The sequence below is a fragment of the Syngnathus scovelli genome, chromosome 16 (assembly GCF_024217435.2).
Source record: "Syngnathus scovelli strain Florida chromosome 16, RoL_Ssco_1.2, whole genome shotgun sequence".
Taxonomy (NCBI): Eukaryota; Metazoa; Chordata; class Actinopteri; order Syngnathiformes; family Syngnathidae; genus Syngnathus; species Syngnathus scovelli.
The window spans coordinates 4484729-4501844 of NC_090862.1; the positions used below are offsets into that span (position 1 = coordinate 4484729).

General features: G+C 41.0%; 2 protein-coding genes across 3 annotated transcripts in view; both read right to left on the reverse strand.

Moving 5' to 3' along the window:
- Positions 1 to 3081: 3081 nt before the first annotated feature.
- Positions 3082 to 7899, reverse strand: LOC125984224 (pyruvate dehydrogenase (acetyl-transferring) kinase isozyme 2, mitochondrial). Of its 2 annotated transcripts, XM_049746191.2 has the most exons (11): positions 7665 to 7895; positions 6870 to 7011; positions 6005 to 6076; positions 5738 to 5925; positions 5458 to 5547; positions 5047 to 5124; positions 4877 to 4953; positions 4604 to 4702; positions 4309 to 4419; positions 4120 to 4233; positions 3082 to 3981 (listed from the first exon to the last, which is right to left on the reverse strand). In XM_049746191.2, the coding sequence occupies exons 1-11, from the start codon at positions 7846 to 7848 to the stop codon at positions 3838 to 3840; spliced, it is 1299 nt and encodes a 432-aa protein (XP_049602148.1). In that variant the 5' UTR covers positions 7849 to 7895; the 3' UTR covers positions 3082 to 3837. The 2 variants fall into 2 exon arrangements, with proteins under 2 accessions (XP_049602148.1, XP_049602149.1); XM_049746192.2 differs by lacking the exons at positions 3082 to 3981; positions 4120 to 4233; positions 4309 to 4419 and having other exon boundaries at positions 4651 to 4775; positions 7665 to 7899.
- Positions 7900 to 8624: 725 nt separating this feature from the next.
- rnf213a (ring finger protein 213a) overlaps positions 8625 to 17116 on the reverse strand; it is a 28600-nt gene continuing 20108 nt past the window's right edge. Inside the window, exons 43-67 of the mRNA XM_049746187.2 lie at positions 16878 to 17066; positions 16590 to 16756; positions 16275 to 16377; positions 15938 to 16052; positions 15407 to 15605; positions 15136 to 15335; positions 14823 to 14945; positions 14636 to 14746; positions 14304 to 14546; positions 13916 to 14000; positions 13787 to 13821; positions 13592 to 13692; positions 13289 to 13445; positions 13049 to 13217; positions 12498 to 12580; positions 12176 to 12427; positions 11969 to 12101; positions 11809 to 11892; positions 11556 to 11736; positions 10495 to 10696; positions 10138 to 10212; positions 9869 to 10066; positions 9696 to 9785; positions 9201 to 9379; positions 8625 to 9067 (exon numbers count right to left, since the gene is read on the reverse strand). Of these exons, the coding sequence (XP_049602144.1) occupies positions 8929 to 9067; positions 9201 to 9379; positions 9696 to 9785; positions 9869 to 10066; positions 10138 to 10212; positions 10495 to 10696; positions 11556 to 11736; positions 11809 to 11892; positions 11969 to 12101; positions 12176 to 12427; positions 12498 to 12580; positions 13049 to 13217; positions 13289 to 13445; positions 13592 to 13692; positions 13787 to 13821; positions 13916 to 14000; positions 14304 to 14546; positions 14636 to 14746; positions 14823 to 14945; positions 15136 to 15335; positions 15407 to 15605; positions 15938 to 16052; positions 16275 to 16377; positions 16590 to 16756; positions 16878 to 17066 (3613 nt within the window). The 3' untranslated portion in view covers positions 8625 to 8928. The remainder of the gene's footprint in view (positions 9068 to 9200; positions 9380 to 9695; positions 9786 to 9868; positions 10067 to 10137; positions 10213 to 10494; positions 10697 to 11555; positions 11737 to 11808; positions 11893 to 11968; positions 12102 to 12175; positions 12428 to 12497; positions 12581 to 13048; positions 13218 to 13288; positions 13446 to 13591; positions 13693 to 13786; positions 13822 to 13915; positions 14001 to 14303; positions 14547 to 14635; positions 14747 to 14822; positions 14946 to 15135; positions 15336 to 15406; positions 15606 to 15937; positions 16053 to 16274; positions 16378 to 16589; positions 16757 to 16877; positions 17067 to 17116) is intronic.

Here is a 17116-nt window from a genome sequence, read left to right on the forward strand (position 1 = left end):
GGCCGGGGTTTGAACCCACAACCTTCCAGTCTCAGCAAAAACCAAAGCAAAAATTATTATATTACGGTTTCAGTCAGATTTATTTATTTATTTATTTATTTATTTATTTGTTTGTTTATTTATTTATTTATTGTGATTTGTACTTTTTCAGTTCATATGACTTTAACCAGTAGGTGTCGGTAATGCCCATTGAAGCTGGTGCCACCTCGCCATAAAACAACACGAAGAAGAAAATGACGTCACTTCCCGTTCACGAACGAGTCGTGAATTACATTTCCTGTTCACCAACGAACAACTAAGACAGGGGTCTCAAACTCAATTTACCTGGGGGCCGCTGGAGGTAGAGTCTGGGTGAGGCTGGGCCGCATCAAATCGTAATCCACAAAAGTAATCCATAAAAAAGGTCCTGATCCAATCTTCTCAATTTGAACAAATTAACAGTCAGAACATGCAGAACATGAAGAACAGGAACAGTTCTTCAGAACATGGGCTTCATTTCTACTTCCTCCTACTCCTTGCTGCCAGAGACTTGGCAACGCTTCCTCTCACACAGCTGAGCCACATTTGGCTTGAGGGAGAAGGCAACTGAGACCCTCAGTATGGCTTTAAGATGCTCATCTTTAATTCTGGACCTGTACTTTGACTTATTGAAGTTCATTGTGGAGAAGAGCTTTTCACACAGATAGGTGCTGCCAAAAAGGCACATGGTCCGCTTGAACATCCTGGAAAGCTCAGGGGAGCTGGGGGGCAGTTCTCTCAAAAATTGTCCAAGCTCCACTGGTTCTTCCACTCACTTCCCTGAACTTGGCTTTGAGTTCAGTATTGCACTGCAGGTCAATTAGCTCCATCTGCAGAACAGGGGGGGCATCCTCAACATCAAAGGAGAAGGGGTCAGCAAAAATGTTAAAAGTGGCTCTGTGTGTCTTGAAGTCTGCAAACCTGTGATCAAATTCTTCTTGTAGCTTCCCAATGGTATCAGCATACTTCTCACCACTGAATGCTGTGCCTGAATCCATTTCCAGCTTTTGCTATCATTTCACTCACAACATAGCTAGCTTTCACAGCCGCTTCGTTCTCTTTGCTTGTTTTTTTGAAAAAAACTTGTTGCCTCAGTAGAGATTATTTAAGTTTGGCGACCCGATCCTCTCGCTCATCTCCCAGGTATTTTGCATACTCCTCAGCATGTTTAGTTGAGTAATGACGTCTGATGTTAAACTCTTTGTTAACAGCAACTTTACCCATGCATATTAGACAGGTTGCGACGTTCTTGTGCTCAACAAAAAAAATATTCCGCCTCCCACTTCTCCTGAAATTGCCTGTGCTCAACCGCAACTTTTCTCTTCACGGCAGGTTTTGAAACAGACATGACGGGGGCTGACAAACAATGTACAGCACTCGGTGACAGTGACAAGATATTTCCCTCCACTCGCTCATTCAAACATGTCAAAGTGCTAATTCGCCAATTAGCCAATTGCTAATTCGCCCAGTTGTCACGAGGCTGAGCTACGGGAGCCCATACATGTCAAAAAAAAGTAAAACGGCCAGATGCATGTGCGAAAAGAAATTCGCGGGCCGCACTAACACACAGCTTAGATGTCACGCAGGGGGCCGCAAAATATTGTCCCGAGGGCCGCAATTGGCACGCGGGCCATGAGTTTGAGACCCCTGCTATATATCTACTGCAATTTCACATTAGATTGCTGGTTTGAAATGTACTATTATTATTTTAATAAACATTAAAACCTGTTAAAACTTGTCTGGTGTTTTATTTGTTTTTATTTTTTATTTTAATAAACATTAAAACCTGTTAAAACTTGTCTGATGTTTTATTTCTTGTTTTTATTTTTTTGAACATGAAAACAAAAATCTGACATTTGGTTAACTGCTTTATATGACAATATGTATTTATGTTGTGTAATGTGTTGTCCACCGAAATAAAGAGCAAGTAGTCAAATACACATTCTTGACACGTACCAAAAAATGCATAAAGTTATTAGGTACCCCTGAACATGGTGGTGAACCTGATGGAGTGTCCATGTGACGTCACAGATCAACCAGCCAATCAGGAGGTGGGGGTGAGGGCGGGTCTGGCACTTTCACTTTCAGTTCAGTTTTGGCCATTAAATTTCCCTAATAAAGTGGCCTGTTATTAGGTACACTTGAAAATGGCGGTGTACCTAATGGAGTGTCCGAGTGACGTCACAGATTAACCAGCCAATCAGAAAGTGGGGGTGAGGGCGGGTGTGGCACTTTTCACTTAAACCAGGGGTGTCGACCTCCAGTCCTCGAGGGGCCGCGTTCCAATATGTTTTCCAAGTTACCCTCGTTAAGCGCACCTGCGTGAAAAGTTTTAGCCACTTTCACGGTCAAAAAGAGCTAAAAGTTTTCACGCACCTGCACTTAACGAGGGAAGCACACGGACACTCCATTAGGTACACCGCCATTTTCAAGTGTACCTAATAACAGGCCACTTTATTAGAGAAATATCATGGGCAAAGGTCACAAGTGTCAAGCTCTAGTCCTCGGGGCCGCGTTCCAATATGTTTTCCAAGTTACCCTCGTTAAGCGCACCTGCGTGAAAACTTTTAGCCACTTTCACGGTCAAAAGGAGCTAAAAGTTTTCACGCACCTGCACTTAACGAGGGAAGCACACGGACACTCCATTAGGTACACCGCCATTTTCAAGTGTACCTAATAACAGGCCACTTTATTGGGGAAATATCATGGTCAAAGGTCACAGGTGTCAAGCTTTAGTCCTCGGGGCCGCGTTCCAATATGTTTTCTAGGTTACCCTCGTTAAGTGCACCTGCGTGAAAACTTTTAGCCACTTTCACGTTCTGCAGGAGCTAAAACTTTTCACGCAGGTGCACTTAACGAGGGAACCTTGGAAAACATGTTGGAATGCGGCCCCAAGGACTAGACTAGACACCTGTGACCTTTGACCATGATATTTATAGTGGTTGAAAAAACAGAGAAATTTAAGATTAGAGTTACAACAAGCAAATGAAAATTATTTTGTGAAATCTACCAAGGACACTATCTGTTAAATGTATTATCATCACGGTTACAATTGCAGATGACTTCAGTTTTTCAAAAATAATTTATTTATTGCATCGTGACAGACAGCCAGCAGTTCAAAGTCTACTTAAAGTCATTACTGTATAACAAGTAATGTGCTCAACTTTTTGTTATACAACTTTGTGATTAGTTTGTTTGCGAGCAAGGTTTATTGCTTCCCCCAACGTAGTTCACTGGCCAAACACGTACACAGCACATGGACTATAACAAGCTCTTCATCAGCCATTACATCAAAGATGAACATAAATCAGCACAAAATATATGAATAAACACAAATATTCATATGCAAACTATGGGTTTTTTTTTTGGAAAAACAAGTCATTTGACATTTCCTTAAAATTTTCAATAATACAAAAGCACTTCTAATTTAAATGAAGGAATGAAACCAAGCAAAAAACTTCATTTATACTCACAGTGATTAAAATCCTAATATACTGTATAACAGAACACGAGGATTTTCAACTATTCACACCGCTGTAACAATACCAGCAAATAAAAGCTCAATGTCCAGCTCAGCTTTTCAATGAGTTCAAACTAATATTTCCATGCTTACATTCAAGATATAATTCAATGTTTTGTTCTTTCAGCGATTTACCACTACATGAAAAGACTTGATCAAAGGGGCAGAATGACCATCTCCTTTTTTTTTTTTGGGATTCCCTCAGCTCCTGGTCCATCGATGTCATCTTCTGTCCTTTCCTTCCAAGGAGACTTTATGGTCAAGCATAACAGTATCTGTCTTTTTTTTTTGTGGCTGAATCACTTGGCCGTTCGAAAAACAGTCAGATCCAGAGGCGCCTTAGAGGGAATACACCAATCATCTGCTTCCAAACTCAGTTTGTAGTGCCGCAGGGCAGTTTTGTTAAAAACTGGCAGTCTCTCCACCGAGTCTGTCGATAAGGCCTGGAGAGACAAAAAAAAAAAAAAACGTCACACATATCATCTGCGTGAATATGAAATTTAGCCCCAGAATGGCAAATTTTTATCTTTCAATCAAATCATGAAATATTCAGTAGACACCATATTGAAATATTTTGTTACCTTTAAGTGTATAACTGCATCAGTGCCATGACCCTCCATGGAATAAAGCTGTAAGTCTCCTTGAAAGTAGCGAGCGTAGAGACGAGAAATGGGCAGACCGTAGCCAAATCCAGCCTTTGAATAAATACACATAATAAATGTATGTTATCTCTTAAAATAAGTTGAATATATTATGCTTCAAATACTCACCAGAGGGGCTCTATGTTTCTCCCCTATTTGTGGTCTGGGAGCCGTGGAGTACATGTAGCTGAATAGACGTTCGGTTTTCCGAAAAGGAACTCCACCCCCTCTATCACTCATCTGTCGAGCAAAACAGATTGTCGTGGCTTTGTCAAAACTTGTAACAGCAACAATGGCTACTTACATCGATTTTTAATTATGCAATGGTGTTGTAACTCCAAATTAGCAGAAAGTAGCTAATCCCGTCGAATTATGGTAATTGGGTGTTAGAGATTTAAAGAGATTTGAGGAAAATGTTGGTCACCTTGATTGACAAGTCCTCTCCACCAACTGAAACCAGAACCTTGATGGGCGGGAGGATTCTGCTGGCCTCGTGATTTTCAATAGTTGCCCTCATGGCGTTCTGCAATGAGAACACACGCTCATTTACTTTTATTCAAAAATTTAAATCCTGGATTGGTGCCCTTGCATCCTTTCTGCTTGACCAAGAAAAACAGCACATAAAAATAATGATCATTTATCTTTTGCATGATTATAATTTATTCATTTGTGGAGATCAAAAATAGTTTATCATTACCTTAAAGAGCTCAAAGAGCATGTGGTACAGGTGCGATGGGATGTAAGAAATCTGGATGGGCTGTCTGATACTGTTTGCTAAAGAAGAGAAAAGGCAGGTTAAGCTTTAGATTGACATGAAACACCCAACTAGTATGTTATTATCTGTGTTGAATTAAAAATATTTCTCACCGTTCATTTGTCTCAACTCCAGCTCAGGTGCTCCCAAGTAATATTGTTCACACATTAACTTTGCGCTCTCATAAGCATCTAGGGAGACAAAAATTGTACAAAATATGATAAATACGAGAAGCTCTTAAAATTCATTGTTACGGACAATATAAATCGAGTCTCTGAACTATCATTTTGAAGTCACACATTGAAAATGAGTTGAATTGAACAAAGCAATATCCTCTCTATAATTTTACAGTACTTTAAATGTTTTGAGAGAAACCACGTAGATTTGCTTGCATGACACACCCAGAAAAGTCGCACATATTTGCATCTTTAGCTGGTTACAGTTAGATCGATTGAAAATATTTGGGACCTGACATAATACCAAGTCACAGCCTTAGAATTTTTCATGAAAAAACAAAGGCTTACCTCGTACAACCTCAGATACGTCACACAGAGAGTCAATGCAACCAATGGTACCAGGGTGAGTCGGGTTTGTGTTTCCGCTGAAAACAAGTGCTGCAGACAGATAAAATTACGTATTAGTTTCATAAATAGGTCATTGGATTATAAGATTGATCTCAAACCGTATCTTATGGTCATGTGATTCATAATCAGAACACAGAAATGATCTGGTGACTGCATACAGGTCAAAGTGTGTGTGCTCTAGTTTTTTTTTTTTTTTTTTTTTTTTACAGCTGCTACTCACTGTGTTGGTTGATGAGCATGCGGATAGAAATTCGGCTGGTGTAAAAGCGATCCAGGAAGTATTGCATGTTGTGGTCAGTCACAGGATCCTGCTGACCGTAAGCCTCCTTGTACTCAATAACTCCTTGGGCCATGGTAGGGACGACCTCATTGTGCCTGTTTCTGATTGCCTCCAATACTTCTACAAACCTAAGATGAAAGCCAGAAGAGCACCACTGTTAACATCTGAACGATGCTGTCTGTTATTTAATCCTTAACTAGTGCTTACGTCTGGAGAGTTCTCTGATCATCTGCGCTCTTGTCAAGAAAATCCAAGATCTCCATCAGGCTTTGGATGTACCTTAAAGAGAGTATAAGCGTAAGTGTGACAAACAAATACTGAAGACAACCAGATCCTTCTTGTTGCGTCACTGTCAACTCTACATTTTATGGGCAAGTTAAATAACATAAACATCATGAAGCTGAGATGAAAATATCTCCATCATGTGGTGGGCCTCTGTGGCATTTCGAAGAAAATAATAGCAACATGACACTAAGCCACGCCCATATCAACCCCGATGTGACTTGATCTGGATATAGTAGTGACGTTAGTCTGAACGTTATGTTCTCTTCAGCTACAACAACATGCAAGCAGGAAGAGGAAAAACAAGATGAAGAAAGGCAGAGATGTGACTAGGAAGTGGGACAAAGTTCATTCACTCTCACTACTTCCCCACCCTCTTGCGTTGTGAAGGAATCTGTTGGATTGCTATTTATAGCAAATGGATTTAAGTAGCTTGATAAAATTCAAAGCATTTGCAACAGAAGTGCGTCTTACACAAGAAAATTGACTTCTTTGTTTACTAAAAGAGTCTGGCTACCCATCAAGTGTCAAGTTTTTGTGAGATGGCAGATTTAAAAATTAATCTGTAATCAAGGCATTCATAGCGGTGTTCTAATTATATGTATAGTGGACCCAGGAAAAAATACTGAAATGCACTGTATAAAAAAAAAGAAAAAAACTTTTAAACTCAGAAATCCATGGAAAACAGAGGGTGAATCCTTGGAACAAATTACTGCCAGCTTTTTTGTTTAAATTAGGGATTGACTCGGTTTTAAAATAAAGAGTCACAAACAAAATTAAAATCACTGACCAGCTCTGGACCAGTTGCACGGAGGATGTCGCCAGCAGTTTGTCCGGCAGCAGATCGATTTCCTTCATGATGTTCGATAAACGCACAGGAAGCTCTTGGCGCAGAAAGATGAATGATGTGCGCTCGCATGCGTTGGTTGAACCTTGAGAGTACAACAATATAAGTCCAAACATATAACATTTGATCAAAACAACAGCATCGTTGGACAATCAATATATATTTGAACTGCCAGATTAAGTATGATGATGGTGTTGAATTAGTAGGCGAGGTTGTTTGGAAAATGTGTTACGTGTTTACCCACAGAAATTGTTAAATTGCATATAGCAAGGGTGTCAAAGTCATTTTTTTCTCAGGCCGCATTGTAGTCATAGTTTCTTCTGGAGGGCCATTATGACTGTCAACCCAAATAAATATATGAGCACCTTATATTATATCCAAAGCTACAAAACAAACTGACAAATAACGCATTTTCAAATCAGATGAATAAAAACTGGTCGAATATTAAAAAAAAGATATTGTTAAAAATGAAGACAATTTGCAATTCTAGTAAAGACACACGAATTTGATGCACAATTTGTCTGCGCGGGCCACATAAAATCATGTGGCGGGCCGTATCTGGCCCCCGGGCCTTGATTTTGACCCCTATATTATAGGTTGACTCGTCCTATCAGGAAGAAACTGCATCTCGAATAAAAACTAAACCAAGTGTAAACAGCCGTCCAAATAAAGTGCAATTAATGAACCAATTCAAGCCATCGTTTCATTAATTATCGCGAAAATGTGAACAACACTTACCAAAATCCAAGAATTGCTTCATGGAAAGCGGAGATGGCGAAAATTTGGAGAAATGGTCCACATGTTTAGGAACGTTGGCCACAGCTGCCGCTTTCACCATGGATCGAACAAATCTTATTCTGCTCGTCATTGTTAAAAAATAAAAATTAAAACGTGTAGCTACAATAAAATGCGGCGACGTCATTCACGTTCGCGATGCTCCTCTTTACATTCTGCAGCAGCACTCGTGAAGTGCACATTTATTATACTGTTTACCGCTTCTCAGCCAATGAGAAGGTGAGGTGGGCGGAGCCAGCCATTCCAAGAACCGTATGGAGTTGTACTGTAGCAATGGAGCGTAAACAAGGCAGGCAGTCGGATTGACCCGGTCATGTCGGGAATTACATAACGTTCTCTCGCGCTCGCTGATAAACAACCAGGATGGAAAATTGCTGCACTCTGTTGTCATAATATGCAATCATCATCAACATGTTTTTAAAGACTAAAACACAACAAAAGATAAAGTTTTAGACACTTTAGTAGTGATGCTCATTTTGTTCAGTTTCTATTGGAATGAGCATATTCTTATTTGACTTGCAATTTGGCCAGCAAATGGGTGTGACTGGTTGTTTGTCTCTGTGCTCCATGACATTCTGGTCCTGGCGACCAGTTCAGGGGGTAGTCTGTAGTCTGCCTTTCGGCCGTTGTCAGCTGGAATAGGCTCCAGTGCCCCCAGCGACCTTGACCAGGACAAGCTGTGTTGAAAATGGATGGATGGATGGATGGATGGATGGATGGATGGATGGATGGATGGATGGATGGATGGATGGATGGATGGATGGATGGATGGATGGATGGATGGATGGATGGATGGATGGATGGATGGATGGATGGCCCAGACTGTGAGCTAGCAAAGCCCTGTGAAAATAATACAGTAGCCCACTGGAGTTCTGGATGAGTGGCACAAATGATCAAACAAAATCAAGTGAACAATGTAAACAATTTTTATTGGCAAAATTTTGATAACAATCTTCAAAGGCAAAAGTGATAATCGTCTGCTGCATAATTGTTTTAACACTAGACATGCAGATTTAAAAAAAGTATAATTCTCCACAGTAGAACCTTAAGAGTCAACCTTTCGCCCATTTTCCAAATATTGTCTGAAAGTCAACCAGCAAGCAACGGATTATATTTGTAATTGGGAGGTTCTGGAGTGTAGTGCAAATGATCTTCAACAGTCACAGATAAGGATGATGGCAAAAAAATGAAGGCACAAAACGCTCCATTATCCAATTTGCCTGCTAATACGCTCTTTCTTGATGGCAGTGATGAACTTCCATGTTTCAACACAATGAGAGAGGCAGATTTTTGATGGGAAATCCGGGTACTTGTCGTCCAGGCAAGGGTCCAAAATTTCTATCAGGCTTTGAAGAGATAAAAACATCAGCTCAAGAAGTATGACATCACTCACACAAAACAAAGATCACATTTTTGCTATATGTTCACGACCAAAATAAAAAGCGTAACCTTCTGCTTTTGCACAAGTCATTAAAGTACCTCCAATCTGGATTGCGTTCATCTGGTGCTTTGGGATTCTTAAGTTCCAGCACCAGCAAGTCATGCAGCTCCAGCAGGAAGGTGTCTGTGCTGCTCCCATAGAAGAAAGAACTCAGTAGGCGGCGCTCATTATCACCGAGGGTCTGCTTGTACTCCATGCAAACGTTTTTAAAAGGATCCTGTAGGGAAACAAACAGTGAAGAACAAATCCAAGTGCTCATCAAGGTTATTATAGTTGACGGAAACTGTCAACATAACTAAAGCTCAAATAAAAAAAAAAGTTTGTTAATGAATTTTTTTTTCAATAAAAACTAGATGTTTATAAAACCTTTTTTTTTTTGACAAAAATATCCTTAATTTTTGTCAATTAATATCATACATGAGGTCAAACTAATATTACAGTTAACTCCAAATAATGAATAAAAACTAAACTGAAAAATACTAATCTATTGTAAGCACATTGCTGGCTTGGCTACTAGTTGTTGCAAGCATTACCATATTGAGCATCAGCATAATTTCCGATTTGAGAGAGTTCAGCATCTGCCACAAGGCCACACAATGTTTCAAATAGCACCAACTCATGACCTGTGGCACACAAAATAAAGGCACCTTTGAAAATACTGTATAACAGGGCAAAAAGGCAAGAAACAATCATGAGTTGCGGCCACCTTGAGGACACAATCCGATATCTGGCTTCCCACCCGCAGTACGTCCTCCAGGTAGCTGGACAGCCGCATGTGAGAGTCTCCCCCATCCGTGGCGAGGAATCCCAGGGCCAACTCCAAAATGGACACGGCCTCGCATGCCTCGCTGTAGTCGTGGAGCTCCTTGGCCATTGCCAACATGGTCTGGGTGGTGAGCGGCTCCTGTTGGCGTACGAGTTGTCAACGCTCGGTAGACGTCTGTGTGATGCTTTCATGATGGCAGCCTAACTCACTTGTTTGACTTTCTCTCGGACGTTTATCAGGATGTTATAGTTGCGGTCGGGCCTGTTCACAAGTGTTGGGATGCCCTGTAGTTGAAGGGACGGACATAGAAGGGGAGAAATGCATTTCAGTGCCACGGCCTGGCTGAATACCTTTGTCTGGAATAAATAGATGTGCTCATTTTTTTGTTAGTAACAAATTAATGTTGTTCTACTTGAAGGCACAAGTTACACCAAACTATCTGTTGTCATTTATGCAAAGATGGTAGCTTCAACTAAACAGGTGACAAATTTGTGAGTAAATGGAGAATTGTGGCCAATGTGAGAAATTGACCCGATTGGGCCGCAAAAAAAAGTGTCTGTTCTCACATTGAGGTTGATGATTGGTTTGCCCAGAAGGAAGCGGGAGAAAATCTGTTTCTGGATCCTGGGCAAATCGTACTCGCGAATGGTCTCCTGGCCCCTTTCCACGCTGTACTGGGTGTTGGCGAGGACCAGGGGCATCAGATCCCTGACCAGCTCGTATTGGATTACGTGTTGGTCTGTCAAATCTACAGGGCTAACCTCGTAGCTGGGTGAGGGGAAAAAAATAATCATTAGTCCACTCCTGGAGGTATTTTCATACAGAAATTATATACACCCGTAATTTCTGGACTATAAGCCGCACCTAAATATAATTGTATTGTTTAATTTCCATATGTAAGAGAATATGCACACATTATACAACATGATCAAAATCATGAAAAATCCATAGATAGGAAAGCTTATGCAAAAAATTGGCGGTTTATAGTCCGGAAAATACGGTACTCACAAAGCAAGGTAAATGCAAATATCAATAACAAAACAAACTAACTAAACAAAAGCAAAACAACACAAAATGAAACAAAAATCAAACAACACAACACAAAACAAAAACACACTTTTAAGGCCCCACTGACGTGCTCTGCTTACCGGCTGCCAATTTATCCAATTGTTTTTTCTATTAAGCGAGATCAAAGTTTGGGGGCTCATTTTAATACATTGAATTGTATTAACAATAAAAAAATATATGTACTATATATTTAGGCTTTTATTTACGCTTCTGAAAACATACTGAACATTTTTGTTGACAAAACATTTCCCAAGATGAAGCATTTGTTTTCCTTTTCACCTACAAAGAAAAATATTTGTGGAAAAGATGAGGCAATCAATGCTGGTGGAAAAAAACAGTTTAAAGCTGTCAGGTGAAATAAAGGGGGAAAAAAACCCCAACAAAAGCAAATCTTTTTTTTAAATAATGTCATTGTAATTTACATTTTCTTTCCGGCATTTTCCTACAAGCAGCAAAATCGAGAACCGTGGCTGAATCGAAACTGAATATACACTGGTAAGCTCAAAATTATGTGGAAATTAAATTTTTTTATGAATAAAAAAATAATGAGCATCCTCACCTGGTTTTTTCTCCCGTGTGATTATCCACACATCTGACTATGTCATTGTGCAGGCCGATGAGGTAGCTAACCAGGGCGGTGGAGCACAACCCGGGGCCGTGCCGCTGCGGTAACAGCACCTTGAGGTCACTCTCGGTGTCAAGGTCATGTTGGCAGAACTCAGCAGGCACTCTGATATCATCTGGTAATGCCACTGAGGTCAGCTGACACAGTCAAACTTGTTGCATTTACAAGCGATGGTTTTAGGACTCACCATAGGTTGCCAAAGAGGATCTGAGCTGATTCCAGGTCGTCAGGAATGTGTCGATGTGCTTCCTGTTCTGGGTTCTTAATGGACCTGCAAAGAGATGTCAAATATACAAAAATGATGTACACGAGACACGTTGATGTGAGTGGAGCCGCTGTTCCAGTACCCGTCTGGCTGTTGAGGAACTGGGCGATGGTGCCGCATGAATCTTCTGTGTCTTTGTTTAGAAATTGCTTAAGGAGTTCTTTGTGGAGAGTCAGAATGTCAGGCAGGTGCCTCACCAGTCGCAGTTCTGCTTCCTGAAATGATAAAATGATCCAGCGTTCATTCTTCAACCATGTTTTCAGTGTAGGCAGGGATTTCATTCAGTAACCTTGTTAAGAAATCTCCAGAGCACAGGAAGGGTGTCTTTGCCATCGTTCAGTTCCACCGCATGGTTAAGATGTTGCAGAGACACTTTCTCCTTGCAGCTCCACACTGCAGAACAATGGAGGGAGGAATCAACGCGAAGAGAAGGCAAAAAAGAAGCTGGGTTGTCTCTCAGCAGCCACATGATGGGATTGCTAGAATTTTGAGAGTCCGTCTGGATGGATATGTTCATTTCCTTCAGTTGGTTATCCAAGTGCTGCAGGGCGGAGAGTGGAATTTGTGAAACTGAACATTACTGCTGCTTACATCACCGAAACGGAAGCTACCTTCAAGTTGGGTGTGATGCAGAGGCTCATTTGTGTCTCCCATTCATTTCTTCTGCCATTGGTGGAGAGTATCAAAGAGTCACCTGAAAGTACAGGATTACATCATGGAAAGCAGATAACAAAAAAACAAAAACAAATCACGCAGAAATGTTACGTCTCCTTGGACCATTTTATAGATATAGTTTTCTCACGAGTAAACTTAAATAATGGAATTTAGTAGAAACTCCAAAATCCCAACACCCTTTATTCCATAATGCTTGATTGAAATGTATCGTTTCAGACCTTTTAGAAAAGCCCATCATAAGTGAGGAACCGCAGTAAAGCCCAAACAACGGATGAAAATTAGCTACTCTGCTAATTTGGGCATATTTACATTGATGCTTTTGCATACATATTGATTAATATGTATTGTCCAAATTCAAATAAGTAACTAAATAAATAAAAAAAAATTAAAGGTTAAAGAATGTGTGTGTTATACGTATATACAGTACATGGAACAACTGAGAATATAAAGTATTCAGGAAAGGTTAATTTTAGTTGTTTTTTTTTACAGCTCTGCTGAGGTTCCAGGAGGCCACTGATGAGCAGGTGAGCAGCGCCGACTGTGTCATCTGTCCCTTTTCCCAGACTTCTACCAAGATGCTCCTTGTCTTTCTTCAGGTGAGCCAGTAGAAATGAACACGGCTCAGTGACTGGAGGATTGATGATGGAAGCAATAGTCTGTCAAAACACAGACATCAGTATGAATTTAATCTTCGCCAAGCATGCTCCAAAAAAGTTATCGGTGACACCTGTGAGTGGTCGAAAGTGCCGACCAGCATGGCCAAATGGGTAAGCATGCGAATGACTGTGAAGGGAACAGGGGAAAGGTGCTTGGTGTCCATCATGTCTGCATTGTCCCTTCGACCAGGGTCGCCAAGTATGTGGCCTGTCTGAGTGCGGTCACTCCTGAAAACAAAACACGCGCAATGATGCTAAAGGTGCTGTACATGACCTTTGGATGTCAAGCCTCTGCTACTACACCCTCCAGGATTTTTAAGATTATAAATTTGAATTTATAAGAGTGAATTACTATGTATATGTCGGCCACTCACCTGCTCTGGAGTTGACTAAAATTGTTCACGGCTTGGTGGTTTATCCCACCAATGGGGGCTTGACAGTCAGGGCAAGTCTGTCTCTCCATAGGTAAGCCACACTGGTGAGAAGAAGGTAAAAAACAACAATGGAATATGAAAACAAATAGAGATGCAGAAAGAGATTCTCTTTGGAAGAGAATAAAAACAACAAACCTCTCCAACCGTGCAGGGGTGACCATTTGGACACGCTATGATAAGAAAATAATTCAGAATTGATATGTTATCATATGAATTATTTTTAAATCAAACTAATAGACGAATGAGATAAAAAAAAAAACTTACTGTACCACCTGAGTGGTTCTGAATTCCCCAGAGCTTGTTGAGCCTCTGCTAACTTGTCCTGCGGCATGGTAGGCAAGAAGGTGGCCTATTGTGGACAGACGAAACGATGAAATCTCAAATAACTTTAATATCCTGTCAAACCCATCTTAAAACCATTGGTAGTAAAAAATAAACAGCTTACATTTTGTCTTTACGAAAAAAATTATCTGGATATGCGCCTTTCTCAAAATAATTGTATTCTCAAACAAAAATGAGACCTGTGGCGACTTGTTAGCTTAAACTTTTTAAAAGCCTCTCCAGTTAACAAATCACTTTTGACATCTGTTTGTAATTAAGTTTGCGCCATTTTTTGGACACAAAAATCCTGCTCTAAAAGGTTTTACAGTACCTGCATGGTGTTTGGTTCAATTGCTAGCTGTTGCAGAGGTGCTACGATCTTTTGGTTTGTGCAAAGCAAAACAGCAGCCAGGTGAACAGCCAATGCCAAGGATGCACAATAGTCCCCGGATGTTCCAGGAGTGACCTCCAAAGGCCCAGGATGGTTGGTTACCAGAGCACGAGCAAAGGCCTTGACCTTTGGGTTAGCAAGCACTTTGGAAGTGTCAATGAAATTCATCAGGGCGCAGAAAAGCTGCAAGTGGTGAACAAAGAAAGACACAAAAAGTCACGCTTGACCTCGCCAATGCTTGCTTTGCTCCTTATTTAGGACATCTACAGTACCTCCGTATCTTGATGCAGACATACATTGTCGTTTCTAAAGAAGTTGGTCACTTCTCTGTGCAGAGCCAAGAGCAGGTAAACCGTTGCTCTCTGTGGTGAAGTTGTGCACTCCTAAAAGTTAAAAGCCAAAGCTAATGAGTAAAATTCCAGTGAATACATCAAACAATCCAAAAACATTATTACCTACCTGGCAAATCTTATCGAGGCAGTCCAACTGGCTAGTTACGATTGCATCTGAGAATGCATCTCTGATTTTCTTGTAGGGCTCCCCGTACACAAGATAATGGTCAACTAGGATGGCTTGTCCATCCTAAGTGTGATTCAAATGAAATATATGAAACCAATAAATGACTCAATTTTAGGGGAAAAATCACAGGACTCTTGATCTAAAAATGTACAGGTTTTAAGAAGAAAGTGGGCCGTATGTGGGCCCCCGGGCCAAACTTTTCCCACCACTGATTTTCCAAAATAAAAAAAATCATCATCTCGGACAACCGTACCTTCTGTTGAACTTCTTCAGGAAATAGCCAGTGCTTGTCATTCGTTTTTAGGAGCTCTTGGGCAAACTCCACTCCGCGTTGGCTGGTTATTTTACGAACCAAGTAGACACGATACCAATTGTTGCCACTGCGACTACACAAGTTCACCACACTCTCCAGGAAAGGGTCGCTTTGACTCGGCTCTCCTCCGTCCGGCATTTCTGTCGTGATGGGTGAGCATTGTTCAATCACAAGACAGCAGCAGTCGGTCATCATATATGGCATTACTCACCAGTAGCAATGATAGTCGCTGCTAAATCCAGATCCATGCGCACTCTCGCCACCAGCTGCAGATACTCCACTGTGACCAGCGTCTCCTCAGTCAATGGGCCAAGCTGCTGCGGGACCCATGTCAGGAAGGTAGTTTCGCGACACATGCACGCCTGCTTGTCCGTGTCCGACCTGAACTGGAAAGTCTCAAACATGGCATCCTCCATGCGAGAACAAAATCGATAAGAAATTAGCTATTGTGGAGTGAAATGAGATCTTGTGCTCTTTCCTACATCCAAAACTTGAGGCATTGCAAACAATAATAAAAACATCTGGACAAAGTAAATTGGGGGGGAAAAAAAGACTTATATTTCCAGAAAAACTGCTTAAAATACTCCAAAATGTTCCTGTACTCAGAACACCTGACTTATTACAACAAAAACGTTTGAATCAGGTTTATTTGTTGGAATGAGTGATTCTAAATGTTTTATTTTTACAGTAGATCAGACCCCTTAAAAACTAAAATTGGAGCGTTGCAAATAAATATGTATACCTGCAGGCAATCCAGGTAGATACAGTACAGTTTGGTTTTCTCTTTTTTCTCTAGTATGTGGCACTGCTCGACTGCCAGTAGGTGTTGCTGCAGGTAATCTTTCACGTCTTCAAAACTGTGAGGGAGTAAAATTCATGGCCTGGTTAAGCAGGGTAAACACGTTGCAATAACATTGCCGTGGACAGACAGATGGACAGATGGTGAGCAAGAAAAGACAAGCTTGCAGGTACCATGTAGTTACCAAACAAGCTAGCAGGTTTAGTCATTGTTATACTACCATGTCCATAACGTACAAAAAATAAATTACAATGCTTAAAAAAACGTTGGCATACCCCACCTGTACTTCAGCAGAAGTTTAAGCAGACCTGATCGAAACACTGGGTTTTTATCCGCAGAGTCACCAAACGGAGAGAGCACCTTGGTTGTTGTTTGCCAATTTTCTGAAAAGATAAGAACAATGCTGCTCGTGAAAAAGAGACACCGTAAATGATTGAGACAGTTTTGTTCTGCTTGAAAAAAAATGACGCATTGATAATGATTGACGGGTGCCCAGGCCACTAATGAATGTTAAAGATGGACGAGCAAAATTGAACAAAATGCCCATTTCTGGAAACTCCAAACATGTATGAGTACAGAATAAGAAAGTAGGTACCAGTGAGAATAGGAGCAGCACTGGCTTCCACCAAAAGAAAAGACAGCAAGTGGTGAATGACAGCTGGGCATGGTGGAGAGTTGTCCTTGAAGCACACGCTCGACACTAAGTCGATGAAGAAAGCGTTGCACTGATTCCTGAAGAAAGCGTGTTGTTCAACTCGAACCCTGCGCAGAAGGTACAAGAGCATGAAAGTAGGAAAAAAATACATATGTTCGAAAATAATTGCTGCAAACAGGTTCACTTCATGGGGATTTTGAAATGAATCCAAGTTCCACTATCACCAACCGTAAGTCATCGGAGGGAACAGGGGTGAAGTCATCAGGAAGTGCCTGCTTACAGCAAGGACAGACATGCATCTGACAGGGGACCAGACACTTTTCGATACATGAGACACAGAAGATGTGCTCGCAGGGCAAACAGACAGGATCACGTGGGTCTCCTTGACACAGCGAGCACCAAGGGACCGAACTGAACCTGGACACAGCAAATAAAAACAGACTCATAGACAGGAAGACAATCTGAGA

Bases quoted from the DNA above. Each gene is read 5' to 3' on its own strand.
- LOC125984224 (XM_049746191.2), bottom strand. From the start codon at position 7,848: ATGACGTCGCCGCATTTTATTGTAGCTACACGTTTTAATTTTTATTTT. The intron at 5,125-5,457 runs GTAAGCCTTTGT...TTGTCTCCCTAG, and splicing joins CGTATCTGAGGTTGTACGAG to ATGCTTATGAGAGCGCAAAG. The intron at 4,420-4,603 runs GTGACCAACATT...TTTGCTCGACAG, and splicing joins GAGAGGACTTGTCAATCAAG to ATGAGTGATAGAGGGGGTGG.